At 49.3% G+C, this 10,018-nt stretch overlaps 1 protein-coding gene across 1 annotated transcript in view; it reads right to left on the minus strand.

The window, feature by feature from the left end:
- Nucleotides 1-10,018, minus strand: part of LOC106809961 (sulfate anion transporter 1-like) — a 45,479-nt gene that overhangs the window by 9,230 nt on the left and 26,231 nt on the right. Inside the window, exons 4-9 of the mRNA XM_014813202.1 lie at nucleotides 6,648-6,799; nucleotides 6,232-6,287; nucleotides 4,653-4,822; nucleotides 4,105-4,274; nucleotides 2,082-3,102; nucleotides 982-1,784 (exon numbers count right to left, since the gene is read on the minus strand). Of these exons, the coding sequence (XP_014668688.1) occupies nucleotides 1,440-1,784; nucleotides 2,082-3,102; nucleotides 4,105-4,274; nucleotides 4,653-4,822; nucleotides 6,232-6,287; nucleotides 6,648-6,799 (1,914 nt within the window). The 3' untranslated portion in view covers nucleotides 982-1,439. The remainder of the gene's footprint in view (nucleotides 1-981; nucleotides 1,785-2,081; nucleotides 3,103-4,104; nucleotides 4,275-4,652; nucleotides 4,823-6,231; nucleotides 6,288-6,647; nucleotides 6,800-10,018) is intronic.

Here is a 10,018-nt window from a genome sequence, read left to right on the forward strand (position 1 = left end):
TGCTATATACGCTTATAGTCTTATATGCTATATACGCTTATAGTCTTATAATGCTATATAGTATATACGCTTATATAGTCTTATATGCTTTATACACTTATAGTCTTAACTTATATGCTATATACGCTTATATACTTATAGTCTTATATGCTTTATACGCTTATAGTTTTATACGCTAATCAATAACGACATACCAGTGTCCGGTCCAGCAGTCGTGTTCGTCTGTGCAGCGCTCTCAGCCGTGAACTCAGATGAATACTTCTCCACAGTCTGGCCCACCATGAGACTTATCACGGCAAAGGTTCCTGAGAATGCAAGCAAGCAACGACGTGCACTCAGACGCGTGTTAGCGCACGCTTATATACAACCGACACCCTGTTCATAATGCACACTTCTGGCGTTTCTCTTGAGTAGCAGTTATACAATAAAAATCACTTCTATAGAAAGGACACTCTACGCACGTACGTGTATAAATGGATACTCTTGGGGTTGCCTTTTAATTGCAGTTATAGAGTGAAACCACCTCTATAGAACCACCACGTATAGAACACACACATCTACAAAGGAAACCTCCGGTATCCCTTGAATGTGGCCTAATAGTGACGTAATTTTGGAAAACTTCTCGTTGAAGAAAACGCTCAAATTTCTCCTTTGCACAATTCAAGCGTCTACCAAGGCAGAGCCCTTAGAGAAGAATATGCAGGAGGGCCGCGAATGATAGGCGCCCTGCGTTACCCTTATTCGTGCTCTTACCCATGGAAATGTGTCTGGACGTTCCAAAGATGAAGTAGACGAGAGGCGTGAAGAAAGACACGTAGAGACCATACACCGGCGCCACCGACGCCAACATTGCATATCCCATCCCCTAGAAACAAGAGAACAGCATGAGGCATACATACTCGATTTAATATTCAAAAACCACACATCTTTTCTTTATCAGCACAACATCTTATATATATTATATATGCGCAGCAGTGCCACCTATAAGTAATCAACAACATACGACTGGTTGCAGTTGCGCAGCAGTGCCACCTATAAGTAATCAACAACATACGACTGGATGCAGTTGCACAGCAGCGCCACCTATAAGTAGTTAACAACATACGACTGGTTGCAACTGCGTGGTAGCGCCACCTATAAGTAATCAACAACATACGACTGGTTGCAATTGCGCGGTAGCGCCGCCTATGAGTAGTTAACAACATACGACTGGTTGGAATTGCGTGGTACTGCACCTATTAATAGTTAACAACATACGACTGGTTGCAATTGCGCGGTAGCGCCACCTATGAGTAGTTAACAACATACGACTAGTCGCACATTCACGGCGGCGCCACCTATAAATAGTCAACAACATACGACTGCTTGCCATTGCGCAGTAGCGCCACCTATAAATAGTCAACAACATGTGACTGCTTGCAGTTGCATTGCAGCGCCACCTATAAGTAGTCGGTGACGTACACCGGGACGTGTTTGCGCGGCAAGGAGGCGCTGGCAGCGAGCACGGCGTCGTTGACGGTCGCGTAGAGGGCGCCGTGTGGCGCTGCGTCGTGGAAGCCGGCGCGGGCGAGCACGGCGCGCACGTCCGGCGCACACGCAGCCAGCAGCAGTGTGATACCGACGTCTGCGTACTCGCGATGAAGCAGCTTGAGCAGGTTGGCGCCGGACAAGTCGACGTAGCCGACCATCGAGCAGTCGATGACGATGACGCGCACGTCCGTCCCCGTCTCCGTCTCCTCCGCGGCCAGGATGTCCACGGATCCCTCGCTGCTAGCACTCTCCAACTGCAAGCAGAATCAGTGGTGTAAGCGGGAGTGGTAGCGTGTGATGTCCGTGTGTATGTCTATATCTATCTACACACACGCACGCACGCACGCACGCACGCACGCACACACACACATATACACACATGCAAGCACACACGCACGCACACACACACGCACACACACACATATATTTTGTATATTATATACCATTGGTCACGGGTTATTTCACTCAGCATTTGAATGTTTCCACACCGCTCCTCTCGCTCATCTTTTCACACAACTCTAACGCGTACACCTACTCCATGCAGTCCTCACCTGTAATGCATCCAGCTCCATGCAGGAGTTGATCACACCCATGTCCGCGGCGACTTTGTCCGCCAGCTCCCCCCCGTTCAGCAGGCTGTGCGATCTTCCGGCAGAGGTGGCGCCCCCGCGCAGCTTCTTCGCGGCGCGATCGCGCGCTCGCTTCACGGCGACCGGGTCGACGCCCGCGCGCGCGTACACCTCCTCGCGCGCAAACTCCGCGTTCGCAAAGTACAGCGGCGCCTCGGGCCGCACGACGCGCACCCCGGTGACCTCGCGGGCCGCCGCGCGCTTGCCGACGCGCGCGTACAGGTCGGTGCCGCGCACGCGGCCGAGCGCGGCGACGCGCGGGCTGCGCGAGCGCGCCACGATCGTCACCAGCGCGAACCCGACGCCGACGAACAGCCCGATGCCGACGTCGAGGAACACGGTCGCCGTCCACGTGACGAGCCAGATGAGCAGGTCGACGGTGGCGACGTCGCGCTGCCGCCACAGCCGCGCGAGGTCGCCGTACTGCCGGAACATGCCGCGCAGCGCGACGACGATGATCGCCGACAGCACGGCGTTCGGCAGCGTCGCGAAGAGCGGCGCGAGCGCGACGAGCACGACGGCTACGATCGCGGCGGAGATGAGGCTCGCGACCTGCGTGTGCGAGCCGACCGACTCCTGCACTGCGCTGCGCGACAGCGAGGCGGACGCCGCGAAGCCGGAGAAGCAGGCGGAGGCGACGTTCGCGGCGCCGATCGCGTACAGCTCCTGCGTCGCGTCGATCGTGTAGCCGTGCTTCTTCGCGAAGATCTTCGCCATCGAGACGGTGATCACGAACGCGACGACGGCGATCGTGATGGCGTCGCTGAAGACGCGCTGGTAGAGCGCCGGCGGGGGCAGCGTCGGCGCGGGGAGACCCGTCGGGATGTCGCCGACGATGCTGAGGCCGAAGTTCTCGTTGAGGTCGAAGACGTAGGCCATGGCCGTGCCAGCGATCACCAGCAGCAGTTCCATGGGGACAGGCATCAAGATGATGGGACGCAACCTGCGACGACACGGCAATGATGTAGTCATATAACGATAAAGATGATGATATAATGATAATGATATAATGATAATAACAATGACCATGCAGCAGCAGTTCCATGGGGACGGGCATCAAGATGACGGGACGCGCCCTGTGACGACACGGCAATGATGTAGTCATATACATGATAATGATAACTAGATACAACTATCACTGATAGTGATTAATACCCCCACAATACCGCTTTGTCGGAAGGGAAATGGAAGGTCATGATGTGGACCTTCAAGATGAGATAGTGTTTCCATGGCAACACCTTGACCGACGCACACACAAAATAAATATGTCACGCACATCTACACTTCATGGTGATCAAGCATATATAAATATGTCACGCACAACTACACTTCATGGTGATCAAGCATATATGAAGGACACCGAGCAAGAAGAATAAAAGAAGAAACAGCGAAAATAAACCCATTAGTTTCTGAGTAAATTTCTTCTAAGAAATAGTTTCTAAAATAAACACATGCAGCATGTGTGCTTGCATGTGTGTATATCTACTATATGTATGTGTGTGTGTGTGTGTGCGTGCGTGCGTGCGTGCGTGCGTGCGTGTGTACGTGTGTGAAGTTTCATTGGAATCCCTTGAAAACTGTGGAAGTAGTTCGCGCCACAAACTTTTTGCAAAGGACCGACCGACCGCTCGCCCACCCACCCGACCACCAGATGACTCCTATATTCCCCCTTCAAACTTCGTTTGCGGGGTATCATAATTACAGCACAGCTACGATGTTTCTATCAACGCCCCCTCCCAGATTTACACCACTGCCGTGAAGTCATCTACAGTCTACACACACGGCATTTACCGGTCAGACAACCACTACACAGTAAACAACATTAACCTAGAACCAATGAACATATCTACACTAGTATCCAGATACATTTCCGCTAGAATTCACTACATGGCAAACATTCGTAATCTAATCACTATACACAAGTAAACAGGTAAACAGTGGCTACCTGGGATCAAGCAGTTCCTTGGTGACAAAGAGACAGGTGACGCATATGACTGACGTCAAGATCGCGGCCACGTTCGCGTCGCCGATGGTGCTGAATATCTCGATGTACGTGTAGACAATATTGAAAGCTCCGGAGAAGCTGGGAATCTCGAGTCCCAGCAGATGTTTCACCTGTGGTTGATAACGAAGGTTAAATGTTAGAACCCGATCTAGTATAGCTGAGAGGGTCTATGTCCCCCAGGGTACTGCCGGAACGTACCCTGGTACTATCTAATATGCCGGACCGTACCTCGCCTACTCCACTAACGTCACGAGTCTAGGGAGTCGCCTACGCCTACTCTCTAACCCTAGAGTATTTAATAAGCTTTTATACTAATGCGTATGATTGAAAATTAACATAGCTACAAATTACTAGGTTTAACATGCGTATTTTTTGAAGGTTCACATAGGCATTAAAGCCCATGTTTTTAGCCCCAGCTAATCGGTGAAAAACGGCGGGAACACTGGCGCAATTTCAGAAGCAGTCGTCGTGTGCGCTCGCGTACTTACCTGGGAGGTGAACACGTGCATGGCGGCGCCGGTCGTGAACGCGCTAACGAGCTGTTCGGACAGGTAAGTCGTTAAGCTACCTAGCCGCAGCAAGGCCATGGCGAGCTGCATGACGCCTGCGACAATGGTGACGGCAGACGCGACCTCGATGGACGAATACTCGCCGGTACCTGCAACGGGAACACGGGTCTCGTCACGTCGCCGCGGTAACGCGTCGCCTGTCATTGAATTTAGGCTACTGTCCGTAGTTTCGGACTACGCGATCGCAATTTGGACAAGAACTCGTTCGAGTATAGTGATTTTCACCAACTCCATGGTTCCCAGTGATGGAATGTGGGGTATCTAGTAACACGTACAGAATCACCTGGGTGGGAGCCGCAGATAGTGTCTAGAGGGTTTGTCCATAACTGCAACTTCTGTTTCTGCCTGCCTCTCTTGTAGCATGCGGGTAGTGTCACCATCGACTAGGCACGGGTGTGCATGCTGCTCGCGTTGCTGGAAGATTGGTCTGGTAGACTCTTGAGTTGAGCAGTTCTGCATACCCATTCCATGTAGTTGATGCTGATGGACCAACTATCTTGGGTCTTTCTACATGCCGGGATATGAAGCTAGTTACGCTGAACTACAGCATTACGTACGCAACAAAGCACGACAGCTACACGCGCGCCTACAGGTGATCCTGCTGCTAAAGCTGAATACTGCGTCAACACAAGGATTGTTTCGAAGGCATCGGTGTTTCAAAGGCGAATTTCACGATCACCCTCTGCCCACAGTGCCACCAGTGATACATCCACCACGCCGAGTTCCAGAGCATTACGTGAGCCGCTAAGAGAGAACTGGACTCCTACAGCTCAGGGAATCATAGTAAAAGGTGGATGAGGCCCACAGACTGGGTCAACTCCCTAGTATGTGTCGCTAAGAGTAACGGTGCACTTCGACTGTGGTTAGGACCGCAGGATTCTGAGCTCTGCCATCAAGCGGCCTCACACTGTAGGCAACCAACAATAGATGAAGTTCTTCCTAAGCTCAGCGAAGCAAGGTAACTTCTCTAATAGTGGGACGCATCGCAGGGGGATATTGGAATATTAAGTTAGACATGAGAGCTCGCTGGTAACACAACATTCATATACAGCCAAGGCGCAGATCGCGTTTTGTTCGAGTTACGGCTTTCGGATTGATCTGTGCGCAAGATATGCTTCCAGAGATAGAGACGAAACCTTTGGGGATTTACCATTGGTGTTACTGGATATAGCGACGATATTTCATCGTGTATGGCTACAGTATATAGTGACCATGGACAGAAGCTAAGAGCCGTCATGAAGCGCGCAGCTGGAAACAGGTTCTGTGTTTCATATGCTGATAAAGTGCAAAATTTCGATGCACAGAGATCAGCATTTTTTTGGCAATAGTCATCAGCGCCAAATGCGACTCGCGGCCCGTGATCCTAAGAAGCGTCGAAGCCAATCAACGGCATGGACCCGGTCAAAGAAGCCTTGCAGACAGCTCAGACGTCCTTGCATGATGCGTTGGCCTGAGCAGGATTCATACCAAAACACTGCGCTGAATGCGCAGGCCCAACTTGATGGATTGACAGAGATCGCGATGAATCGCAGTGGTGCCCAGAGCTCATCAGTCCTGCCGTAGACACGAATCAAAAGCATGATTTCATTGTCTAATCACTACAGTATTTCCGACAATGCAACCGGTGACTATCTCAGTGTCGACGCTCGCACGTGGCCTTGGCGGCACCTTGATTCAGGACAAGGCCCAGTCGAGTACACAGAAGAAGCTCCTGTTGATACAGAGACTCGATACTCAACATCGCGAGAGCAGAGATGCTAGGCCATTGTAGCAGTGCTTGAGAAATTCACTACTACGGTATGGACGACCACCGATTGTTGTAGAGACAGATCAACAAGCCGCTGAGGCGATATTCAAGAAAACACGCTCTCCATGCGCCGACCTCGTATCTCTAGGATGATGCTCGCGAGTTACAGAAGTACGACGTGGAAAGTTAGTATGTCCGCTGGAAGGCATATCTCACTAGCCGACGCCTTATCGGAGAATAAGCCCATGCCCCGAGGTGCCACGTTACACAGGGCTAGATGTTTCTGTTCAACGAGCTGCACTACACTGAATGCTAAGCCCTACGACGGGGATGAGCGAGATCAAAGACGCAACAGAGCAAGGATGACGTGTTTGCACTCTCTCAGACCTCACGTGCAACGTACAGGGACTGCCTAGTAAGAGATTCAGATGTTGTTCCTACAAGTCCCTGCATGCGCGTATTGGAAACTATCGGGACGAGCTGACTGTTGGGCAGACGAATAGTTCCTGAAAGGGCAGCACGTCGCATCGTCATTCCCTGCAGGCATTACAGCTTGCTGTGCTAGAACAACTGCACTACGCAGCGGACCAGGTGCTTGAGAAAAATGCACAACTTCGTGCCAAGGCATCCGTATTTTTGGGCACAATATCAGCAATGGATCATAGAGAAATGGTCAAGGACTGCCTCCATGTACAGCACAACGCAGAAAGGCAATATGAAGGAACCCCTCATGCCAATGGACATGTCCACCGAGGCCATGGCAGCACACTGGCATCCGATTTGTTCTTCTGGAAGGCAAAGTCAGCTTCTATTGTTTGGTCTCAGACTATCTATAGCAAGTTCCCATTGTCAGGAAGTTGAGCACAACATTCGTTCTGAACAGCAAATCGCTCACATTGAGTCGATCTTTGAGGAGTATGGAAGATGTTCAGCAGCAAGTCGATTCAGGTAAGCGATACCAGTTTACCTCCAGCTCTATCCAGAAATTCAGTGAGACCTACGGATTTGACCGCATGTGTCCCCACAAGTCCATACTTACCCACAGGCAAATGGTTTAATAGAGAGGACTGTGCCAAACTGTCAAGCTCTGCTGCAGAAATGCAAGGAGTCGAACACAGTCTCCACATTGCTATTGCTGTGCCTCACAGAAGCACACCAATTAGCAGCACTACACTTCCATCGCCCGCAAGAAGCTGCTTCAACTCAAGAGTCACCAGGCAAATCTTCCAGCAACCGCGAGCTAGCAATGCACACCCGTGCTTAGTCATGGACACTACGCGATGCTACACAAGACGAGGCAGGGAGAAGACAGAAGTTGCAGGCTATGAGCAAACCCTCTACAGACACTAAATCTGTGCTCCACCCAGTGGATTCTGTGTGGGGAGTGGTACATAGATCCCCGACAGGCCATCACTGGGGAACTGGAGTGCGGTGTAAACCAGCTGAACATATTACGCTCGCTAGTTGTTTGTGGCGACAAATGGAAGGCAGATTCAGAGCGGAATCGTCGCAATTGGCGCCTACAGGGAAAGTTTCAGCAGCGGCCGGGAGATATGGCGCATCAGAGGCATGCCACCAGTGCTCCTCGCCTGAATCCTTGCTACCTGCTGAGAGTTTCAGCGAGCGGTCCAGGGCAGATATGCGCATTCAGAGCATGCACAGCAGTGCTTCCCATTCCCGCCCTGATTCCTCTGCCTGACTGAGAGGCATATCCCAGGACGCACTTCAGCCTCCAGCTATTCCGCGATTCGTCGATCAGGCCAGAAAAGTTGAAGCCACAGGAGAGATTAGAGCTTGTGAACATTTTGCTGTGAAGCCAGGATGCATTGTTTTTTACACAGTACTGATATTCGTGAAAGTGAAGTTCAATCTTTAACGCTTCAGAAAGAAGGGGATTCGCATAGTTTGTCTATCGTTATGTTATAGTTCACGATAGATGGCAGCACTGTGCACGACAGTGATGCACTGGTGGGTTCTTTTGAGTAAAGGATACTTGGTCACATACTCTAGCGAGCTTCTTTGTCTAATTGTGTATCCGTAGTCCGAAACTACGACACTACCACTAGTTTGTATATATCAATTAATTAACATGAATTATGTATGTGCCGATGTTATGTAAATCCATACTTGTGAATGAGTATATATATATATAATATATATATATATATATAATATATAATTATATTATATATATACTATATAATATATATAAGATGTTGTGACTGATAAAGAAAAGATGTGTGGTTTTTGAATATTAAATCGAGTATGTATGCCTCATGCTGTTCTCTTGTTTCTAGGGGATGGGATATGCAATGTTGGCGTCGTGGCGCCGGTGTATGGTCTCTACGTGTCTTTCTTCACGGCCTCTCGTCTACTTCATCTTTGGAAGGTCCAGACACATTTCCATGGGTAAAGAGCACGAATAAGGGTAACGCAGGGCGCCTATCATTCGCGGCCCTCCTGCATATTCTTCTCTAAGGGCTCTGCCTTGGTAGACGCTTGAATTGTGCAAAGGAGAAATTTGAGCGTTTTCTCAACCGAGAAGTTTTCCTAAAATTAGTCACTATTAGGCACATTCAAGGGATACGGAGGTTTCCTTTGTAGATGTGTGTGTTCTATACGTGGTGGTTCTATAGAGGTGTGTTCACTCTATAACTGCAATTAAAAGGCAACCCCAAAGAGTATCCATTTTATAAGCACGTACGTGCGTAGAGTGTCCTTTCCTATATGAAGTGATTTTTATTGTATAACTGGCTACTCAAGAGAAACGGCCAAGAAGTGTGCATTATGAACAGGGTGTCGGTTGTATAATAAGCGTGCGCTAACACGCGTCTGAGTGCACGTGCGGTTGCTTGCTTGCATTCTCAGGAACCTTTGCCGTGATAAGTCTCATGGTGGGCCAGACTGTGGAGAAGTATTCATCTGAGTTCACGGCTGAGAGCGCTGCACAGACGAACACGACTGCTGGACCGGACACTGGTATGTCGTTATTGATTAGCGGTATAAAACTATAAGCGTATAAAGCATATAAGACTATAAGTATATAAGACGTATATAGCATATAAGTTAAGACTATAAGTGTATAAAGCATATAAGCACTATATAAGCGTATATACTATATAGCATTATAAGACTATAAGCGTATATAGCATATAAGACTATAAGCGTATATAGCGTATAAAGACTAGTGTATAAGGCATTACAGAATCATATATCCTTATGAGAAGACTATAACTATACAGTCAAACCTGTGTGGAACGGCCAAAATTTCCAAAGTGGCCTTTATGGGCAGGTGGTCGTTCTATACAGGTGGTTTTCACCATGAAACTGCCTCTCAAGGTTAATGCGACAGGCTTTACGGCGAGTGGCTGTTCTATACAGGTGGCCACTACCACAGGTTTGACGGTAGTTGATGAGCAACAGATGACTAATGACTAATTATAAGTGATACTATTAACGACTATATGATTTGATGACTAAACACGCGAGATGATGATCGTTCGATCGTGTTTGCATCGTCGCTGTCAAGCCGACGGCG

The sequence above is a fragment of the Priapulus caudatus genome, unplaced genomic scaffold (genome assembly GCF_000485595.1).
Source record: "Priapulus caudatus unplaced genomic scaffold, Priapulus_caudatus-5.0.1 Scaffold400, whole genome shotgun sequence".
Lineage (NCBI taxonomy): Eukaryota > Metazoa > Priapulida > Priapulimorpha > Priapulimorphida > Priapulidae > Priapulus > Priapulus caudatus.